Genomic DNA, 22,540 nt, shown 5'->3' on the forward strand with positions numbered 1-22,540 from the left:
TATCCAGATTTCCCCTTCCTAAACCATTGGATTAAGGCCCACCTGAAGCTCGTTTTAACCTGATGACTTCGGCAAAAACCCTATTTTCAAGTAAGGTCACATTCTGAGGTCTTGGGGGTCAGGACTTCCATGTATCGTTTTCGGTGGTGGTTTAGTCACTAAGTCGTGTCTGACTCTTCGTGACCCCATTGACTGTAGCCCGCCCAGCTCCTCTGTCCATAGGATTGTCCAGGCAAGAATACTGGAGTGGGTTGCCATTTCCTTCTCCAGGATCTTCCCGACCCAGAGATCAAACCCAGGTCTCCTGCAGTGCACAGATTCTTTACCATCTGAGATACGAGGGAAGCCTATCGTTTTGTGTGCACTATAAATGCACAAGTGGCTCAGTGGTAAAGAACCGCCTGTCAATGCAGAGCTGCAGGAGATGCGAGTTTGATTCCTGGGTCAGGAAGATCCCCTGGAGGAGGAAATGGCAACCCACTCCAGTATTCTTGCCTGCAGAATCCCATGGATGGAGAACCTGGCAGGTTATAGTCCATGGCGTCGCAAAAGAGTTGGACATGACTGGGAGACTGAGCATGCACACATGAATGCATAACAGCCCGACACAAAAAACTAACAAGGATTCTTCTGGGAGAGAATTTCTTTCTGTTATGGTCATTCATTGTTCAATTTCCTTTTTGCTTTTTAAAAAGCATTCATGTATTTGGCTGTGCTGGGTCTTAGTCGTGGCATGCAGGGTCTTTTTTAGCTGCAGCGTGTGAATTCTTAGTTGCAGCATACGGGGTCAAGTACCCTGACCAGGGATGGATCCCGGGCACCTTGCATTGGAACCTGGGAGTTTCAGCCACTGTACCACCAGGGAAGTCCCTGGTTATTCAATTTTCAAGTCCAAATTGATGTGTTTATATCTGCCTTCATTTTCAAAGGATATCTTCATTGGGTATAGAACACGGCCTCAACCAAATGCCCCGTTACTCCACTTTCCACTCTGGCTGGAATCCCACATTCTTACCAGCACCACGTGACCTTCAAAACTTCTGTTTGACTCAGTATCCCAGCAGCTGTTCTCACAAGTTTGGCTCTGTGGTCAGCTATGGACCCAAGGGAAATTTTCATATTAGTGTTTAAGGCTCCCTGTCTAGCACCCTGCCCTCCAAGCCCAGTTGTGTTGAAAGGTCCAAACTCTGGTATCCAATCCCTCCATCCAGCAAGGTCACTGCTCTCTACTTGGGTTCTATGTCCTTGCCCTGTGGCTCTAGAAACGCCATCAAAGAGAATGTCAGGATGATACGTGCTTTTCCTCTGTCAAGGATCACAGCCCTTGAATACGTTGCTTTCCAGTATGTAAAAGTAAGGTACGTTTATTTATCTAGCTTCTCCTGCTCTTTCACAGTAAGAGGGTAACTAAAGCAACTACTCTATCATTGTTGCTGTTGTCCAGTCACTAAAGTCTTGTCTGACTCTGCAACCCCGTGGACTACAGCACGCCAGGCTTCCCTGTCCTTCACCATCTCCTGGAGTTTGCTCAAACTCATGTCCATTGAATCAGTGATGCCATCCAACCATCTTGTCCCCTGTCATCCCCTTCTCCTCCTGCCTTCAATCTTTCCCAGCATCAGGGTCTTTTCTAATGAGCTGGTTCTTCACATCAGGTGGCCAAAGTATTGGAGCCTCAGCATTAGTCCTTCCAATGAAAATTCAGGATTGATTTCCTTTAGGATGGACTGGTTTGATCTTCTTGCTGTCCAAGGGACTCTCAAGAGTCTTCTAGTCTTCTCTAACACCACAATTTGAAAGCATCAATTCTTCAGTGCTCAGTCTTCTTTATGGTCCAACTCTCACATCTGTACTCTCACATCCAATTCTCACATCACTCCATCATGGGTATAACCAAAGGTGTCGGTTCTTTCATGTAAAGTACAGGTCAAGCTGACTTCCGGAGAAGGCAATGGCACCCCACTCCAGTACTCTTGCCTGGAGAATCCCATGGACGGAGGAGCCTGGTGGGCTGCTGTCCATGTGGTCACAAAGAGTCAGACACAACTGAGCGACTTCCCTTTCACTTTTCACTTTCATGCATTGGAGAAGGAAATGGCAACCCACTCCAGTGTTCTTACTTGGAGAATCCCAGGGACGGCAGAGCCTGGTAGGCTGCCGTCTATGGGGTCGCACAGAGTCAGACACAACTGACATGACTTAGCAGCAGGAGCAGCAAGCTGACTTCATTTTTGAAGGTCTGCCTTGATGCTTTGGCCCATATAATCTCAGTCCTTATCAGTCCACACTCTCTGACACTGATCAAGTGATTGTATTAATCAGGGTCCTCTGGAGAAACAGAACCATCAGGATCTCCAAATTGTCTATCTAAATAAATATAATGATTTATGATAAGGCTGAGAATAATGTGATTACAAAGGCAGAGGAGTCCCAAGATCTGCAGTCAACCGGAGATGGGGAAAGCTGATGGTGTAAGTTCCAGGTCTGAAGTCTGGCAGGCTTGAAACTCAAATAGAGTGGTGTTTCAGGAACAGACTGATGTCCTAGTCCAACAGTCAGGACATTGTCCTTATCATCCCACCTGCCTGGGACTCTGACTTGGAGGCCTGCAGTCATAATCCCACAGATGGTAGCTTCACACCACTGACTCCTCAGCCAAACACATACACCAAAGGCATGTTTCTTTAGCTGTTACTTTTCCACGAGGATAGATAATTTTGCCCTCCAAACTCTCTAAGGACAAAGTTTATTTCTTACAGTTTCTGTTGTGTGTGTTCATTCCTTGTTCTGCCTACCTCCCTGTTATGGAAAACTTGAAAGTTGTCTACCAAGGGCCACACAGAAGCATGTATACTTATATAGTATCAACTGTTATTTCAGGAGTCAGTGAAGTTTAGAGACGTGGCTGTGGTCTTTTCTCCGGACCAGTGGGCTCATCTGAGCCCTGAAAAGAGAGAACTGTATCGGGATGTGATGCTGGATACCTGTGATCACCTTGTGTCATTGGGTAAGAAGATCTTTCCTAGTTAGTTTACAATTGCCCAAGGTGGAATTTTTCCTTCCATGGGAATATCTGCAAAGGCCCTAGAAACACTTGGTTGAATTCAACTCGATGTTCCTCAGTAAAGTACTGGTGCTGTGTGACGATAGGAGAGGGCATTATCATTTGGTGATGATGGATTCTTCATATTCTCCATCGTCTTCCAAACCATCACACTTTTTAAAAAAACATCATGTCTCTTAGGCTAGTGTCTGCCTAAGAAATACCTAAAAAAAAAAAAAAAAGGAAAAAAGAAAAAACCTAAAAAAAAAAAAACCAGCTCCTGAAAGAGTTTTGAGGTGATAATGAATCTCATTAGAAGTCTAGGTCGGACTTCTGTAATTACTTCAGCATGGTGAAGATCATTTATTTTTCTTAGGACGCTGGGCTTACAAAGCAGAAGTGATGTCCTCTTTGAGGCAAGGGAAGGAGCCCCGGATGCTGGAGAAAGAGGTGACGAGTGCTCCATGCCCAGGTAATTGACAAGGAACAAACATGTGGAGGCTGTCCCCACTCATACCCCAACTGGTCAGAGTGATCTGGATCCCCAAGGTGACGAGAAGCGAGCTCCCCAAAGAAATCCTATTTTACCCCACATTCGTTCCTCTCCCTGTACCTGCCTTGTTGTATCTCTAGTCTTAGGATACTAAATGGTGTGCTGGTAAAATTTTGAAACTTAAATGACCCCACGAAGGGACAGAAGTATGAATAGCTGAACTGGTCAAATAATTTATCAGTGATTAGAATGGATGGGCTCAGAAGAGTGTCCTGAAAAGCTCCCCCACTTTTTTTCCTAAGAAAGAGTTAGGGAGATTGTCTTCTCTCTATATTCAGATAAAAAGTTAATTAGACACTGAATAACCCATGAAAAAAGTAATCAAGTTTACCATCTAATTGGAGAGAAATGACAAGCCCATCACAAATAGAAAGTAGAAATTGCCAGAATGCAAGATGACCCAGAAATTTCAGAGAAACTCTAAATTTCAGTGTATAATAGAGAGCATAGCTCACTAACAGACCTCTGAAAGTCAAGGGACAAAAAGTTAAGTTTGCCCAGATGGTGATCTGGGCTTTGGACATCCTTAGAGCTGAGTAAGTTACTGCTGCTGCTGCTGCTAAGTCACTTCAGTCATGTCCAACTCTGTGTGACCCCATAGATGGCAGCCCACTAGGCTCCTCTGTCCCTGGGATTCTCCAGGCAAGAATATTGGAGTGGGTTGCCATTTCCTTCTCCAATGCATGAAAGTGAAAAGTGAAGTCGCTCAGTCGTGCCCAACTCTTAGCGACCCCATGGACCGGAGTCTACCAGGCTCCTCCGTCCATGGGATTTTCCAGGCAAGAGTACTGGAGTGGGTGCCATTGCCTTCTCTGGAGTAAGTTACTAAATGCTTCAAAAAATACTAAATGCTTATAAGCTGTAGGCATTTTGGAAAGTGAGCCTGTAATCCAGGAAGAAATTAAAAGGTTTTTATAAGAACTGTTCACTAGAATTCCAAGTAATCCTGGGCTCTCTTTGTTTTTAAAAACTTAGTAGGCTGACCCCCAACTTCTCTCCTACCCCCAGATTATCTGTGCAGATGAGTCATCTTTTGAACTTTCACCTCCATTCCATTAACATGTTGGTCTTTATCCTTTGTCTGGCAAAGTGACAGGAGGGCTAGAAGTTTCAGGTACAGAGAACGGAGCCAATCATATTGTTCAGTTTATAGTCAATAATCACTGTTGATTACTGAGAATTATATTATATGAGAATCCATTCTTTTGTGTTCCCTTCATCTGTAGCCTATGATTTCATTAATCTTCCTGTCCCATGACAACCAGTTTAATATCTTTTCTATGTTGTTTTCTATGCATATTTTATAAAAAATATGCACACCTTTTTAATAAAATACACATCACTGTTTTATATATGGCATTTTAATTTAAATGGCATGCTGTAAAACTTATCATTCCAGTTATCTTTGAGATCTTTACATGTTCAATACACACGTTTAACAGTGTTAAGTTTTCCTTAACAGTGGCTAAATCTCTCCAACTCATTCTGATCAAAATCTCATATGTTCCTTTAAGAACCTGTGTAATAATTTCTCTGGGTCACAGGGCATCTCTAAACAATTTCACAAATATTCTCAGATTTTTTTCTGGACATCTGTTAATTGTACAAGCATTAACATCTGTTAATTGTACAAGGTCCTCTTCCTGCATCTTACCAATGCCTGGTAATAATCTGCATTTTAATTGTTCTATTTTGATAGTAAAGTTACCTCCTTTCTTTAATTCTACTTTCTCTAATAGTAAGATGAAACTCCCATGATATTCTTGCTATCCACTCAGTATTCAGCTTTTCTGAATTGCCTCTTTGCCCATTTCTAATGGTTTTCTCTTTTCTTTGTTGGAAATTGAATTTTCTTTTATGTTCTAGATAATTTTTGCTTGGTTTAAGACATATGAAAACTTCCACCAATCTGTCATTTGCCTCTTGATTCTGAAGCTTTTCTTGACCAGAAATCCTTCATTTTGATGTAATCGCATCTTTCACATTTTTGAGGTAGCTTTTACTTAATATCTTTTTGTCGTTGTTTAAGAAGCCCATTCCATCCTAGGTAACTCACATAGTTTCGTGTTAGCTTTGCGTGCGTGCTCAGTGGCTTCAGTCATGTCTGACTCTTTGTGACCCCGTGGACTATAGCCTGCCAGTCTCCTCTGTCCACAGGATTCTCCAGGCAAGAATACCGGAGTGGGTTGTCATGCCCTCCTCCAGGGGATCTTCCCAAACCAAGGATCGAACCTGCAACTCCTACATTGCAGGCAGATTCTTTTACCACTGAGCCACTGGAGAAGCCCCTTGTTAACTTTTGAGGCTTAAAATTCATACTTACATCTTTAACCTCTCTGGTTTTGAGAGAGAGATTTTTGTACACAGTGTAAGAAATCAATCAGCCCCATTTTTTTCCTGGATAGTGAGCCAGTTTTTATGACACTATCTACCAGGTCATCTATCCTGTCCTCACTGACTTGTGATGCCATCCTTATCACATATAAGGCTGCTGCTAACCTGCTCAGTCGTGTCCAACTCTTTGCAACTCCATGGACTGTTGTTCGCCAGGCACCTCTGTCCATGGGATTTTTCAGGCAGAAATACTGGAGTGGGCTGCCTTTTCCTTCTCCAGGGACATATAAGATATCTATACAGATAAGTCATCTTCTGAACTTGTTCTTTTATTCCATTAATGTATGTGTCTGTTCTGTGTTAGTACCATACTCTTCCTATTAGTTTCCTAGGGAGTATTCATTCATACTTAGGAGGTATTCCCATTGGTTCTTTTGTCTAAAATCAGTTACCTATCCATGGAATGGATTCTTCCACTGATATTTGTACTGTGTTTTAAGACTTTTACTTTTTACTTTAAAACTGAGCCTCCTCCTGCTTTGGTTCTTTTATTAAAACTATTCAACATAACACAGCAAAGGCCAATATTCAAAGTCTCATAAATAACAATTATGACCATAACAAATATACATGACCTAATAGATGTGCGCAAAAGTGAATTGTTTTATGAACTAAATTAAGTGGCTATAATAGTTTAAATTGTGTGCAGTGTTTTATAATGATTACTTATTTATGAATGATATGGGAAAAGACCATGTTTTTAAAAGAACTGCTTGAAACACAACTAAGTTTATACAAGTGTTATTAATTCAGTCAAATAAACTTTCTCAATAAGGAAAAAAACTCAATAGAATACAAATACCAAGTCTGTAAGTGCATAAACATTTAAGATTGCTATGCTTCAGATTAACTGACCTCTTTATCATTATTAAACAACCTTACATATTTAGCATATAGGTATGGTCTCTGATTTTTTTTCATTCCTTTGGTTAAATCCAAATTTCATATGAGAGAAAATGTCTTTTTTTTTTTTTTTTTGCTTTCATTTTTGAAAGGGTTTTGCTGGGCATGAACTCTGGTCAACAGATTTTTTTTTTCTTTTAATACATTAAAGATTCTCCTTTTTTTTTTTTTTTTGTTTGCAGTGTTCCAGTGAAGAATCTGATGTACATGTACAGCATCTTTTTCCCCCTCTGGCTGATTCTACAGTTTTCTCTGCATCACTGACTTTGAGCAGTTTGACAATGATGTCTTGGTGTGATTCTCCTTATGTTTGCTATGCTTGACTTCACTGGACTTCTTGGATCTGTGGGTTTATAAGTGTTCACTGGGCTTGGAAATTTTTTGGCCATTATTTCTTTAAGTATTTTTCTCTCTGGTCCTTCTTTCTCCATTTCTCATCTCTTTTCAGAGATTCTAGTTGCCCGTATATTAAGCCATTTGAAGTTGGCAAATCTTCTAACATTTTTATCCCTCTTTGGGGACTTATATTAATGGATGGTAATACTTTTCTTTGAATCCTGACTGTTCTAACTTTTGCGTTACATACTCTATTTCTTCAGTCCTTTTCCCTCCGGGTTCTCCAACAAGGTTTCCAACAATGTTGGAAGATGTTCTCACAGAGAGACCCTCCCCCAGTTTGTTGCTCAAAGGAAAGTATTTAAAGTCTAATTACTTTCACAAATTGCTGTATCTCTAGAGAGAAATTTTAAAGGACCTTAATGAAAGTAAAACTTTAATCCTTGCTTAGAATCTCCTGTGGCTGCTTTTAGAGTCTTTAAACGTTGCTGGTTTGGTGATTACAGTGGCAACAAATCATTTTTCAGTTACAAAAAGAAGTATTTCTTTTTTTTTTTTAAAGAAGTATTTAAAGTTTAAAGAAACTTTTCATTGGATATATGTTGATCACTTAAACTATCTTGTACTTGGAGAACACTTCTCTCTCATTCCTCTCCTGGTAAACTCCAGCCTCTCGTCCCTCTCCTCTCGAGTCCCCAGTTACTGAACCCTTCTGTCCCCGCTCCACCACTAGCAGTCTCGTTTGCTGTGATGCCTGGCTTTAATTTTATTTTTCTCCCGCTGTCTTCCCACTAGCATGTCAACCAGCATTGGTGGATTATCATGCCCTTTATGAATCTGTGAGTACCTTCAGGCAGAACCCTCACCAAGCAAAATATCGAGAACTTTCTGTTTTTGTCCAGTGTTATGAATGTGACGACTGCAGCATGGCGTTTAGTTGTAGCTCGCAACTTGCTGAACACCAGCGAATTCACCAGGTAGAGAAAGCCCCCGGAGATGATGAAGAGACAAAGGCCTTCAGGCATCGAGCATCGTTTCCAAGGTGCCAAAGAATCGATACTCTGGATACACACCTTGAATGTGACCAGTGTGGCAAAACCTTTAACAGAGCTTCAAAGTTCATTCAACATCAGAGCACACACAGCGGACTGAAACCACACAAGTGTGACGTGTGTCAGAGGGCCTTCCGGTTTCTTTCATCCCTGATTACTCATCAGAAATTTCATGCTGGCCAGAGACCACAGCTGACTCAGCATCAAAGAACTCCCACACAAAAGAAACTCTTTGTCTGTAGGTTTTGTGGAAGGGCCTTTCACAGTTTCTCAGAAAAAATTCAACACCAAAAAACTCATACTAGAAAGAAATATTACACATGTAATCACTGCAAAAAGGACTTCAACCCATATTCACAGTTTCTCTTACATCAAAGAGTTCACTCTGGAGAGAGACCCTACAAATGTAATGATTGTGAAAAATCCTTTAAAAGCCAATCGAATCTTAACAAACATCAGAAAATTCATACTGGAGAGAAGCCCTTTTCATGTAATGAATGTGAGAAGACCTTTACCCAGCTCGTAGATCTTAAGCGTCATAAACAAATCCACACTGGGGAGAAACTTTACAGCTGTGATAATTGTAAAAAGACCTTTGTCCGTTTTTCAGATCTAACGCGACATCTAAGAACCCATACTGGAGAGAGACCCTACAAGTGTAATGTTTGTGAAAAAACCTTTAAACATCAGTCAAATGTTATTAGACACCAGAAAAGTCATTCTGAAGAGAGGCCAGAGACGCCCTTTTCATGCGACGGATGTGAAAAGACCTTTCGCTATTACTCTGACCTTAACCGACATAAAAAAATTCATACTGAAGAGAAACCTTATAAATGTAGTGAATGTCAAAAGGCTTTTAACCATAGTTCAAATCTTAGTAAGCACATGAAAATCCATACTGGAGAGAAGCCCTTTGTATGTGATCAATGTGGAAAAGCGTTCAGTCTAAATTCGAAACTGTCTCGTCATCTGCAAACTCATGATAAAAAGAAACCCTGACTGTAGAAGAGGCAGGGAGGCATTTAGAAATCACTTACCTTTTACTAGAAATCGAAAATCTAAACCAAAGAGATCAACGTGGAAAGGGTGTTAGCCAAAGTCCAATTCTTCTGCATGAATTCATCCTGTGTGGAATATTTTAGAAATTTAAATACAAGTTGAAGAAACGGGGAGATGCGATCAGAGACATATTTTCTGTATTTCACTGACTCAGTTCTTTGAGCAAAAGCAGCTAAACGTGCCCAAGCAAAATTTGAACCTGAAAACGGCAGTTCCTATGATGGGAAGTAGACTCACAGGCAGCTTGAGGGTGGAGTAAAAAGAACAGACTCACTTTGCTGACTGTTCATTATGTATTTTCACTGGATGAGTAAAATCCTAGTTTTAACAGAGGTGGCTCTCTATTTTGTGTGGAGGGGATACAACTCTGATCTAGGCGTAAGTCAGGACCACAAAAGCCATTTCTTTGGAATTAAAACTTCAGAGAAGAAGAAACGTTGCCAGTGGACAATGAAAACAAAAGGTGGGTCAAGTTAAAAGGGAAGACACGAGAAATTTAAAGGTGGTGGGTCACTGGGCTACAAGACAATGTTTCTGCTCCTTGTCTAGACGGATAGAATTCATAGACATCCAGCTTCCTGGAGCAGTTGGCACCATTATTGAATGTATCCAGAGAACCAAGAGGAGACGGAGAGATGGCAACAATTCTATGACTTAGATTCAGGACTTAGAGAATCCATAGTAGTGTTATTCAAAATAAGTTGATTTCCTGTGTTCCCTGATAAATAAGTCACAAGTTTTCTAGGGCCTGCTAACACTGGTGGGAAATGTTGTATACATTCAAGTCTTGTGTCAGAAATCTACACTTTTCTGAATCAGTTCCCATAATCATTGGTGGCAGCTTAGCCCTGTTCAGTCAAGTGGGGTTGGGCGTAGTTGAACACGTCTCTTTAGGACTGGTCTCAAGCCATAGAAATTGATGGAAAACATTCAGTTTCTTCTTTGTGGGTCGTTCTCTCATCTTTCTGACCTCTGCTTTCCCAGATATTAGAGTATTATAGTGGCTGCCACATGGCTAAATTGTTGTGTAATCATTGGAGGCAGCTCCTCATCCCATGTTCATTCCTTATGTGCTTTTTTTTAAATCTCTAAGAAAGGTTATGGACATAAGCTCACTTTTTGCAAATAACCTATAAAATTATGTGTCTGTTGAGTTATATATACAATGAAAATGCAACTGAATAAGTTTAAAAGATGAGTATAAAATAAATGTGATCAATGCAATTATGAAAATGTAAAATGGTTACTGGGGTAAGGAGGGAAAAATGGGGCAGTTACTCCTTTGGTCTTTAAAATTCTGGTTTAGAGTCAAACTAAATGGAAACTATTCTATGTGTTTAAAATATATTAAGAATTTCCAACATGGCTCTTAACTCTGGAGTCTATATTATAAGGAAGAAAGAAAAAAGCTTAACAGAACAGCTTGTTCTAAAAAGTCTAGTATTCCAAATTTGCTAACAGACTCAATAGAAACCTAGATTCCAATAAATGTCTTTTTGTTGAGGGGGCAGGGCTTTCCTGGTGGCTCAGAGGTTAAAGCATCTGCCTGCAATGTGGGAGACCCTGGTTCGATCCCTGGAGAGGGAAATGGCAACTTTTTTTTTATATCTGTTGCCATGATTCCTGGGAATAACCACTATAAATCCTAAGTCTCTAATTACATGAAAAAGGAAAAAGTTAGAAAATAAAAACAGGAAATAGCCATTATGCAAAAGTTAGGCCATTCAAGACATTCCCATTGGAAAGTTTCAGCTGAAAAAATTTCCTATTGGATTTTAACATTAAAACCACATAAGATATTTCTGTTTAAGAAAATAATAAGAGTTGTTGGTATGATAAATGGAGAGAGAGCTAGAAATGCTTGTATGGAGATTTAAAATGTCATCTAAACACTAACTTAGTGTGTACAACTTTTTCTTTTTGCTTTTAATAGTGAATTCCTTATTTAAATTGAGTTTTCACGGTCACACATTTGAGGACAGAATCCAACAGGGTGTTGACGTGAGCTACCCCCTGGCCCCCGACGAAAGATACACTAAGTCTTAACCCCCGCGTGCAGGAAAAACTCAGTTCTCCTGTGTTCTCCTTTACTCTTACACTACCACCACACTGACACTCCTTGCACCAGATATGTGGGGGGGTTTCCCACACCAAGCCATTCTGTGATATTGCTTGGGGGTCATAATTCAACCCAATTCTGACTACCTGAGGATTGTGTCAGACTAAGGTTAAGGGCCCAAGTCCCAAAAGACTGCCCCTCATCCCTAACTTCAAATCCCAAGTTTAGGTGGTCACCTGCTTTGGTAGGTTGGCTCTAAATCAGAAGTTCCTCTGACCGTACCCCACTCCCTGCTAGAGTTTGAGCAATTCACAGAACTTGCTTGAGCAAGTTGCTAGAGCAACTCAGGTGAACAGCTTATTGTAAAAGGAAATTAGGGATACGGACAAACATTCAGATGGAAGAGATGTGTAGGGCAAGGTACGTGGGAAGGGGCCTGGGGTTTCTGGGCCTGTCATTCACCCAGCAACTCCACTTGGAAGCTCTCCAAACCCCATTCTGTTGGGATTTTTATGGAGGCAGCATCATCAAGCAGGCATGATCTATCCATGACCAACTCCATTCCTCAAACCTCTTGAGGTCCACTCCAAAATGTGGGAAGTAAATCCCTAAACAACTTACCTGGGATTTGTTCATCTTCGAAGAAGAGAACCAAGAATGATGACATCAAAGCTGATAAGAAAGAATGAAGAATGGAATCATGAGACAGCTAACACAGCAGCTCTTACTATTATTTACCAAGAAAATGGCCCTTTGATCCACCTGGTCCAAGAAGCACAGGAAATAACACAGTGAGGGAATATCCACTTGTCAGAATTCTGAAATGATCATGTAGAACTTTTTATACTGAGAAAATGTAAGTAGTGGGCTTGCTTCCCTGGTGGCTTGGCGGTAAAGAATCTGCCTGCCAATGCAGGAGACTCAAGTTTGATCCCTGGGTCAGGAAGATCCCCTGGAGAAGGAAATGGCAACCCACTCCAGTATTCTTGCCTGGGAAATCCCATGGACAGAGGAGTCTGGCGGGCTACAGTCCACGGGTAGAAAAAGAGTCAGAGGCGACTTAGCAACCAAAGAACAAATGTAAGCGATGGTTTTCTATGGAATGAATCCTCACGAAGTGTCTTTTTCTCTTTAACACATCTGCACCCTTCCTTTCCCCTACCATTGCAATGCACATTTTTTCTTCTGAAAGCTGAACTGAGGCTTTCATGAATCACAATGATCATTCAATGGTCTTCGAATATGGTGTGATCACCCAGGTTTTGCTCACCCTGGAGAGGAAAATTCTGGCCCCCAAACTCTTCTTTCAGGGATTCTTCTGTTTCTGCCTTAAAATCCTAGGGAGAGGTTTCAGTTTAGAAATATGCTTTTCCGGGTGTGATTTCTGTCCTTGGGGCCTCCTGCTTTTTCCTTCACTGGGATGGTTTTGTTTCTACGTGGGCATAGCAGCCGCATTTCTGTCAGCTGGACTCTGCATTTGGACTCCCAGTGTTGAAGTGCCTGGTGAGCTGGAACTTTTCTAAAGTCCAATTAAGACTGCAGAGTGAAAAAAGCTGCAGGAGGCAGAACGAGCCTATAAGCCTCAATTATACCTTGTTACCTAAGGAAAATAGGTCCAATGCTGTGATTATCAAAATACATAGTATAATTGCTTCCTAGGGCACACAGAAGGCAAGTCATCATGCCAGAAAAAAAAAACCAATGAGGGTAGGCAGGGGGGAATATATATTACAGAGATCATGCATGTGTGCTAGGTTGCTTCAGTCATGTCCGACTCTTTACCACCCCATGGACTCCTGCCAGGCTCCTCTGTCCACGGGATTCTCTAGGCAAGAATACTGGAGTGGGTTGCCATGCCCTCCTGCAGGGGATCTTCCTGACCCAGGGATTGAGCCTGCATCTCCTGCATTGGCAGGTGCGTTCTTTACCACCAGTGCCACCTGGAAAGCCCCACAAAGAAAGCCCCACAATGAGACTGGGAGTAAAACAGACTTCACTAAAACAGATTTTTAAACAGTTTTAAAATTTACTCATTTACCAGGGAATAAATCCCTTTAGCTCTCTGTAAACGAAGTTATAAAATGTGCTCCTAAAGGTGCGGTAATGCCAACTTCATAGCCTGGTTGGGTGGACTGAATGAGACATCTAAAAATCTTTGTAACGTTGATTGCAAGGGATACAAGTCCGGAGTGTATTGTATTCTGGCTTGCTCCCTGCAACGTACTTTTTTTTTTTTTACTGCACCAGGAGGCATGTGGGCTCTTAAGTTCCCTGACCACAGATCCAACTCAAGCCCCCTGTGGTGGAAGTGTGGAGTCTTAACTCCTGGACTGCCAGGGAAGTCCCATGGGCTTGCTTTTTACAAATGCTATCTCGTTTTACCTCAGAACAACCCAATGAGGCAAATATTATTCCTAGGCTCACTTTTCAGATGAGAAAACATGATGAATGTGAATAAGATGCCCTGGGAAGCAGTGCTGTACTGTGACAGGACCTGGTCTAAACACAAACACCGTGCTCTTAAAACCTCATGCGGCACAGCAGACATCAGCCCGGCCTCCCAGCCCCCTGAAATCTTTTCCGGTCAAATCTGCTCCCTGGCCATTCCCGCCAACTGAAGCTCACAATTTTTCTTCCAATATATGCACAGTATAAAATAACTAATACAATGATTCTAACATTTGTTTCTATAATAAATATTCCTTCCCTTCCCTGCTGTTCTCCACTACTCTTCAACCCAGCCCAACAGGCTGCAGATCTAAGTTGCATCAGTGGAACTTTGGGGACAAGATTTTAGCTATTTGTTGTTTAGTGGTTCAGTTGTGTCGGACTCCCTGCGACCCCATGGACTGCAGCACATAGGGCTTCCTTGTCCATCATCAGCTCCTGGAGTTTGCTCAAACGTATGTCCATTGAGTCGGTGATGCCATCCAACCATCTCATCCTCTGTCACTGCCCCCTTCTCCTCTTGCCCTCTTTAGCCATGTACAAACCTTGCACCTTCACAAAGCACCTTCTTTTTTAAAAGGGGGGCTGCAGGGAGCGCCCGTCATGAGGCCTGCAAGTCAGGAGCTCTGCCCTCTGTCGCCTTGCCCTCGACCATCCGGGAACCCACCTCAGGGAAGGGATGCGGGCAGAGAGTGCGTCCACTCTCCGCGGGCCAAGGCCAGCTCCGCCCAGCCCTTCGCCCCCGGCCCCGAGGGCTCGGAGCTCCCTGCCAACCCTTTAACTTGCGGGTGCACCCGCTTCGCCCAGGTGACCGCGGAAGGGAGGGTTCCGGACGCTGCAGGACTCTTTCCCCGGAACAGCCTACAGAATTGGAACGCGGACTCGGCAGAAAACTGGAAAGCACGGTAGATAGCGCACTGGCAATGGCACATGCGCAGAAGAGGCCGCCGGGCCGTCCTCCCCAGGGTTCCCCAAGGGACCATCCACGCTTTTCCGGACTACATTCTCCATAAGGCGCCGCGGCCGCCGCCCACAGCGGGGCTCCTTAGAGGAGCTTCTGCTGTCATTACCCGGCTTGGGTGATTGCCTGGAACCATTAATACAAAAAGAGTGCATATGAACTTCATCGAAGACTACAGATGAGAAGTGAAGATGACAGACTATGAAATGTCCCCCCAAATGCAAATGATTCCCCAGGCCTTATCTTTCTCTTAAACTTGTAGGAACACCAGAAGGGCTTCCCAGGTGGCGCTACTGGTAAAGAATGCGGGTTCAATTCCTCTATCCGGAAGATCCCCCGGAGGAGGGCATGGCAACGCACTCCTGTATTCTTTTCTGGAGAATCCAATGGACAGAGGAGCCTGGTGGGCTAGCTCAATAGGGTCGCACAGTCAGACACGGCTGAAACGACTTAGCATTAGCAGAATCACTAATCCGTTATTCTTCCTGCTGTTGTCCCCATTCAACATCAGAAAATGCACTGGGGAATATGCCCAGTGAGCATTTCACATGTGAGAAAGCCTTCTACCTTAGCCTGGATCTCAAAGGGGAGCAATCAGAAAAATGTGTGTTGCATGGTTGCCTGGCTTAGTGGTTTGGAAAGAGTAGGATTGAAGGAGTGAGTGCAGATAAGAATATTAGAGGAAAAAGAAGGAATTTATGGCGCTGGGCAGAAACTGTGAAGATCTTTGTGTTTGTATTAGTTTTCTATGACTATGTAACAAAGTGTTAACGACCAGGGTTCTTGGTCTCCTTAATCAATAGGAATTGATAAGAAGCCAGACAAGAAATTCAGGCAAGGCTTTATTGGGGCCTCTGCTGCAGCAGTGGGGAGTGAAGGCAGAGGGCACAGGTTAGATTCCTAGTTGGGGAGCTAGAAGTCCACATTCCTCTCAGCCAAAAAGCCAGACTGTAACAGCAAGAGAAATATTGTAACAAATTCAATAAAGACTTTTAAAATTGTCCACACATAATATTTTTTAAAGAAATAAAGCATAAGACAAATCTATTAAGCATAATTCTGGTTTTTTTTTACATATACACGTTTAGATAAAGTTATGTACATTAAATACATATGATTGTGTAAATTTAGATAAAATTTAGGAAGATATTGCAAGAATGAGGGGGAAACAGGGAAAGGGGCTGGGGTCTTGAGTTCTACAGCTTCCTAGGTCTCCAACTCCAAGCCTCAGTCCTGTCATCACAGAGCTCAGGGACTGGTCCTCGGAAGTGATGATTAGTCAGGGAGTCTAGCGGGAGGGGAGGGGAGAAGTAGGGGAAGCGTGGGAGAGGAGGGTAGATGGCCGGAGGGAAGACAGGAAAGAGAAGAAACCAATAAAAAGGCAGACGCGCAAGCAGATATTGGATAATGCAGTTTCCACTGTGGCCACTAGGTGGAGGTATCATCACAGATCAGTGGCCATTGAGGGCAGGTGAACTTCGTTGCCCGGGTAGGCTCCCGCTGCTGTTAATCTGCGTCGACTCCTCTGTGGTTGATATCCATTATTGTTAGTTGTTTCGCTTTTGTTTGGTCCTCCTGACATCTATACCACTTTTTCCTGATAACAAGCACTTCCATTTTTCTTTGGGGAACAACCCTATTCCCATTAAGGTCTACCATACACACTCACATAGGCTGTACACTGAACAACCTCATGGGATCTGTCCATTTTAGACTGCTGGGTGGTGCCCACTGGAACCGAGCAGTGCTCAGCCTGCACAACTGTCAGTGTCAGCCATTGAATGATGGTCCAGTAAGCTACCCATCCTACTTCTGGTCTAGGTGGAGTGGATTCATTCTGATATGGATGCCATGAAGTCACTGCCCAATTAATTCCTGCCATGTGGATCCCTGGAGTTATCCTGGTTACGATTCTTTCCAGCTCCAACCAATTCCTTTCTGATTTCATTAGGCAGAGATACTTTCTGTTGCCAACAAAGAACAACAAGTCACAATCTGGACCTCAAATCTTCCTCAAACTGGAAGCCAGATCTCAGCAATGGGTCTTGAGTATTAGGATTAAAACTTGTTTTTATTCATTACTATTCATTTTTTGCTCAGCTGGTAAAGAATCCACCCGCAATGGGGGAGACCTGGGTTCGATCCCTGGGTTGCAAGGATCCCCTGGAGAAAGGAAAAGGCTACCCACTCCAGTATTCTGGCCTGGAGAATTCCATGGACTGTATAGTCCATGGGGTCATAAAGAGTCAGACATGATTGAGCAACTTTCATTTTCATTCATTCATTTATTCATGTAATAAATATTTGGGAGCACCTCTTAGATTTGTATATTTATTGAACTGGGAAACTGTTTTACTAAATACACAAATCTAGGCTGTCTGTGATATAAATAGTGATCCCTAGGGTGGTGCAGTGCACAGCTTGTGCACCTCTCCCGAACAGCCCTGGACACCACTCTCTCCTCCAATACCCATGTCTCCTCAAATGCATGGAGACCCCTTCACCTCAATAGGGGTAAATGGGGGGGGGTTCTCGACGTGAAGTGGCAGGATCCCCTTCCTGTCTGGACATCACGTCCCCTGGTTTCTTCTAAGAGCCCAGTCTGCCCTGGGAACAGTCTCTGATGACCCTGTTGTAAACAGGGCTGGCCTCCTGGGGCGGGGGCTTGGGCCGGGCCATGTGGCACTGAAACAGTCCATGGAAGGCCTCCCGGAAACGCTGGGACATGAGGGCATAGACGATGGGGTTGATGGCGATGTTCACGTAGATGCAAAGGCGGCAGAAGAGAAGGAAGCCGAGGTTGAGGTAGGACGGGCTCAGGAAGGAATTCACCACCACCAGGGCGCGGTAGGGCAGCCACAGCAGAGCGAAAAGGACCACCAGCACAGCCAGCATCTTGGTGATCTGCCGAGTGAGACAGGAAAACAAGAAATTCAAGGGTGCCCAGGGAGAATCCTGGCTTCCAGGGTGCTCTGTAACACAAGAGTGTCCGTCCGGGCCTGGCCAATCTGTGATTGCACGCATGTCCTCACTTCAACTCCATCCTCACCGAGAAAACTGCTCTGCATCCTTCTCTGCTCTGCTCAAGGCTTCAGAAACCTCCCAGCTCCAATCCACCTCCAAAGCCTTTGAATGGGCGGCTCCCACATACTGGAAGCAAATTCACTCATCCACTGAGCTTCAGGACACGGTATTGCTGCCATCATAGGTGGACACCAGAACTGAAGGCGTTCATGCCAGTAAAGAATGTACAATAGTGCCAGGCACATGAGAGATGCTTTTGTGGGTTTATTGTGGGTTTACTGCTGCTGCTGCTGCTACTAACATAACCTCTATACCACTATTGCAACTGTGTGAGGTTCAGAGCGGGCACAGCTGGGTTAGAATCCTTGCTCCACCGCAAACCAGTTGTTTGGCCTCGGACTGTCCCTCTCTCCAGTGGCTTCTCCCCAACAGACCCAGCCACACGCTTCCTTCCGGCTCTTTCACTCACCCTGCCCCCTCCCTTCTGACTCTTCTTCCTGCCTTTGCTCTTGGCCACCTGTTTGCCTCTCCCTGCTCCCTCCTCTTCTCTTCCTGAATCTTCAGATCTCCGCAGCACTTCCCTCAAAGCACAGACTAAATGAAGCCTCCAAGAGGAGTGCACGCTGGAAGGTGTTTCAAAAGATGCAGTTTCTAAATTCTGGAATGAAATCGCCACAAGGGGGCGTCTGTCGAGAGAGCTAACACTTCGGAGGCTAACAGCGCACACGAGCCCCGGACCCTGGAGTCCTCAGTGATCTCTCCAGAGACCAAAACACGGCGGCAAACGTTATGAGCTTCAACCGCTCAAATTAGTCTTTAATGAGCTTAATGAGCTGCAACTGCTCAAATAGTCCTGTCACCGGTTCTGCGACCAGCAAACCCTGGACACATTCAATCAGCTCTGGGGAACAGGGGAGAGACAACTTTCTCATCAAGCTACCCTGGTTTTCCAGCGTAGGATTACTTCTTAGAGTCTGTGAGTTTAGTTCCTCTCCTAAGAGGCTTGGCTCTGGCTGAGTCAATAAATTCATGTTATATAATATTCTCCAGGAACCATGAAAAATCACACAAATTCCCTAGAAGGTCTTGACTTCTGACTGTACCAAATTCAGATCCTGTTCCATTCTATTTTATGTTCACTTGGGTGAGAAATACCAGCAGGGTGGTGGGCTCTGGAGCCAGGTTTCAAATCTTGGTTCTGTCATTTACCAACTCTGTGACCTTGGGCAACCCTTCTGTGACCCAGTTTCCTCTGAGATGATGACATATGATAGATACATCATGGAGTTGGTGTAAAAACTCAACATTATAAAAATAAAACATAAATGCCCCAACAAAACAATAGCAATAGGTACCATATATTGAACACTTTACTATATGTCAGATTTATATTTACTACCATCCATTGAGGTAGATAGACACTATAATTATTTTTTATTTTCCAGTGGAGGAAATCAAGTCTCAGCAAGGTGAAGTGACTTACCCAAAGCCACACAGCAAGACATTAGCAAAGCCAGGAGCCAGAACCTAGGTCTAGAATACTCTTTTCGCTTCTAGAAGTTTCACCTACAGCATAGATAAGGCAGGATTTTGATCCCAGTCCTTCCAGGTTGAGCCTGAGAGCAGTAACAGTAGTAAATAAGTGGGAGGGCAGGAGTTGCATTTGTCTGGAACCTAAACTTTCTATTTCAGACCTGCTCAGCCCGTGTCCTGCCACCTTCTCTCTAAAAACTACTTTGATCTAAGTTGTCTGCAAGCAGGATGGGTCAAAGGGGCTTTTGGAGGCAGCTGGAAGAGCCCCCCAACAGTGTGCCCATCCCAAGAGGCAGGGAGATGGCACAGATGGTTCTTGCCTGGCTCAGGAGTGATTCAGCCAGGACGAGGTGCCTCTGCCTCCCACATGAGCTGTGGGTCAGGGTGGAAGGCTGAAGATAAAGACCAGCTGGACCCAGAGAGCGCTCCTCCCACCTCCATTCCTGGAAACCCCGTGGTATGGTGAAACTGCTGGAACAGGGGTGAGGATACAGGGATGGGCAGTTGGGTTCCTGCTCCCAGGTCCCCTGCTGTGTCACCTTGGTCACTCCCTTGTCCCCTCTGCCTGTTGCCTTGTCTGTAAATTCAGGTAGTAAACCTCCCAAACAGGAGTGATTTCAGGAACCATCAGATAATCAGGCACACAGCAAGCGCTCAGTAAATGCTGGATTCCTCCCCAGGATCCTTTCTCCTCTTGTGCTTTCAGACTGTCCACTGAAGCAGCTTTAGCACCAGAGGGTGTGGAATTGCCTTGGAAAGTCACTTCACCTCTTTGAGCCTCACTTTCCTCATCAGTAGAAGAAGGGGAATAATGGGTATGGTGGAGGGACTCACTGAGGAAGTATAATAATAAACCAACGTGAATTTAGCCTTTAGTGTCCGACTCTTCATGACCCCATGGACTGTAGCCTGCCAGGCTCTCCTGTCCATGGGATTTTCCAGGCAAGAATACTGGACTGGGTTGCCATTTCCTTCTCTAGGGGATCTTCCCGACCCAGGGATTGAACCTGGGTCTCCTGCACTGCAGGCAGACTCTTTACCATCTGAGCCACGAGGAAAGCCCAAATTTGTGACATCAACTCTAAATGAATTATTCTATTTCTGTGGGCACTCCAAAGTGCTCCACATTGCCCTTATCTCATAGAACAGGAGAGGAAACAGGCTCAGAAAGGCAGAAGTGATCTCTCCCAAAACAAGCCCAATAAGTGTCACGACCTGGATTTGAGCTTGACTCCAGAGGGCTTCCCTGGTGGCTCAGACGGTAAAGAATCTGCCTGCAACGCAGGAAACCTGGATTCCATCCCTGGGCGGGAAAGACCCCCGCCCTGGAGAAGGGAGTGGCTACCCACTCCAGTCTTCTTGCCTAAAGAATTTGGACAGAGGCGCCTGGTGGGTTACAGTCCACGGGGTCGCAAAATCAGACACGACTGAGCCACTAATCCGTTCACTACATTTTTGACTCCAGAAGGGGCCAAGGTGCCATCCACCAATCTGCTGCAGGCTCATTACAGGGGTCTGAAAGAGCGGGGGAGGAGGGCCCTACCTGCTTCCGGGAATGGAAGGCACCCCTCCTGCCGTTGGAAGACAAGCGCCCTTGGCCAGCGGGGCCGCCCTGGTGCACAGAGCCCGACCGTCCGGGGTCTCCAGGAGGCAGCGGCCCCGCGAAGAGGACGCGCGCTATTAGCGCGTAGCACACGGTGGCCAAGCCGAGGGGCAGCGCGTAGAAGAGCGTGAAGTCCAGGAAGTAGACAGGCAGGTAAAGGGAGCGCGACACGCGGTAGCCGCACTGCACCTGCACACCGTCGGCGTACGCGGTCTCGCGCGTGTCCACCAGCAAGAGCCAGAGCACACAGTAGGCGCAGGTGCCCAGCCACACCAGCGCCGCGATGCGCTTGGCGCGCGCCGCCGTACACAGAGCCTGGGCGCTCAGAGGGCGGCAGATGGCGAGGTAGCGCTCCATTGTGAACGCGGTGATGGAGCCCGTGGACGCGTTGATGCCCACGTACTGCAGATAGGTGATGCCCAGGCAGCCGGCGTGGCCGAAGATCCAAACCCGGGCGGAGGCCGCCTCGGTCACAGCGGGCACTCCAGCCGCCAGGAGCACCAGCAGGTCCGCGGTGGCCAGGCTCACCAGGTAACAGTTGGTGGACGTGACCATGTGGCGGCTCCGGACCACCACCAGGACCACCATGGCGTTGCCCACCACACCCACGGCGCACACGAGGGGCACCAGGGTCAAGGTCACTGCCTGGACAGTCAGTGGGGGGCGGGGCATGAAGCCCGGTCCCGAGGAGTTAGCGCTCTCAGAGTGCTCGGCGGGCTTCTCCATGTGCCTCGGTCCGCGCTGCCCCGCGAAGGCAGCAGCGAGTTGGGAACGACTCCCAGGTGCAAAGGTGTCCTGGGAGAATCTCCCTGAAGGAAGCTGCGCGTCCCGGGGAGGAGGGGCGGGTCTCGGTGCTGTCTCCAGCTTAACAGGTTTTTCCAACTCCAGGCAGGGTCTCACTGCCACTGTGACGCTGGAAACTCGGAGGCATCAGGAATTAGGCTTGTGCTGCCCAGTTGGCGCGATCGCTCCCGGGGTGGGGTTGACTGCAGCAGAGCATTCTGGATTGTAGGGTCGCGCTCTAGCAGGGGACCGGGCACCCGAATGCCGCTTCCTTCAGGACCAGCTGCTGGAGCGCTCGGTTCCTACCTTTCCACTCCAGTTCTGGAGGCTCAGGACTCTAGACTCGGGGATCCAGTCGATGAAGCTCGGTGCGCGGACTGACCGACCCTTTGCCTTTCTAACCTCTTCTCTCGGCTCTGCACGACCCCCGCAGGCAGGCTCCTCTACTGTTCCCTTGTCCTCTCCACTGATGCCACTTGGCTCATTCCGGTTGCCCCAGCCCGGCACCAGTTCTTTCCTGGCACCGCACGAGGTCAGATGGAGGACGCAGGGTGCGGTGGGGAACGGAAGTTGAAAAAGGAGCGGTGCGCCCTGCTCGCGCGCCCCTACCCTGGGCTTTGCTTCCTCCCTTCTTTCTCTTCGGGAGCATCTCCTCTGGACCTGGAGGTGGGCGGCGGGGTAGGGGAGGAGTCGGAGACCCGCTGGCTTCCCAACACAGTTCCGGGATCCTATCCTGCTCTCCCTGGCAGAAACTTCAGCCCTAATCCTAACAAATGGGGATCAGAGACC

At 45.5% G+C, this 22,540-nt stretch overlaps 1 protein-coding gene and 1 long non-coding RNA gene across 3 annotated transcripts in view; both read right to left on the reverse strand.

Moving 5' to 3' along the window:
* LOC133259836 (uncharacterized) overlaps positions 1 to 12,577 on the reverse strand; it is a 73,612-nt gene extending 61,035 nt beyond the window's left edge. For both annotated transcript variants that reach the window (XR_009740529.1, XR_009740528.1), the window contains exons 1-2: positions 12,021 to 12,577; positions 9,319 to 9,405 (exon numbers count right to left, since the gene is read on the reverse strand). This is a non-coding gene — a long non-coding RNA (uncharacterized LOC133259836). The remainder of the gene's footprint in view (positions 1 to 9,318; positions 9,406 to 12,020) is intronic.
* A 2,875-nt stretch (positions 12,578 to 15,452) lies between these two features.
* On the reverse strand, positions 15,453 to 22,413 carry LOC133259840 (thyrotropin-releasing hormone receptor-like). Its single transcript, XM_061437827.1, has 2 exons — positions 20,909 to 22,413; positions 15,453 to 17,712 (listed from the first exon to the last, which is right to left on the reverse strand). The coding sequence occupies exons 1-2, from the start codon at positions 21,692 to 21,694 to the stop codon at positions 17,398 to 17,400; spliced, it is 1,101 nt and encodes a 366-aa protein (XP_061293811.1). The 5' UTR covers positions 21,695 to 22,413; the 3' UTR covers positions 15,453 to 17,397.
* Positions 22,414 to 22,540: the final 127 nt, after the last annotated feature.

This window comes from Bos javanicus, chromosome 13, assembly GCF_032452875.1.
Source record: "Bos javanicus breed banteng chromosome 13, ARS-OSU_banteng_1.0, whole genome shotgun sequence".
NCBI lineage: Eukaryota > Metazoa > Chordata > Mammalia > Artiodactyla > Bovidae > Bos > Bos javanicus.

Excerpts from the sequence above, each read along its gene's own strand:
- LOC133259840 (XM_061437827.1), bottom strand. The coding sequence starts at position 21,694 with ATGGAGAAGCCCGCCGAGCACTCTGAGAGCGCTAACTCCTCGGGACCG. Across the intron at positions 17,713-20,908 it reads CCTTCCATTCCCGGAAGCAG|ATCACCAAGATGCTGGCTGT; the intron begins GTAGGGCCCTCC and ends CTCACTCGGCAG.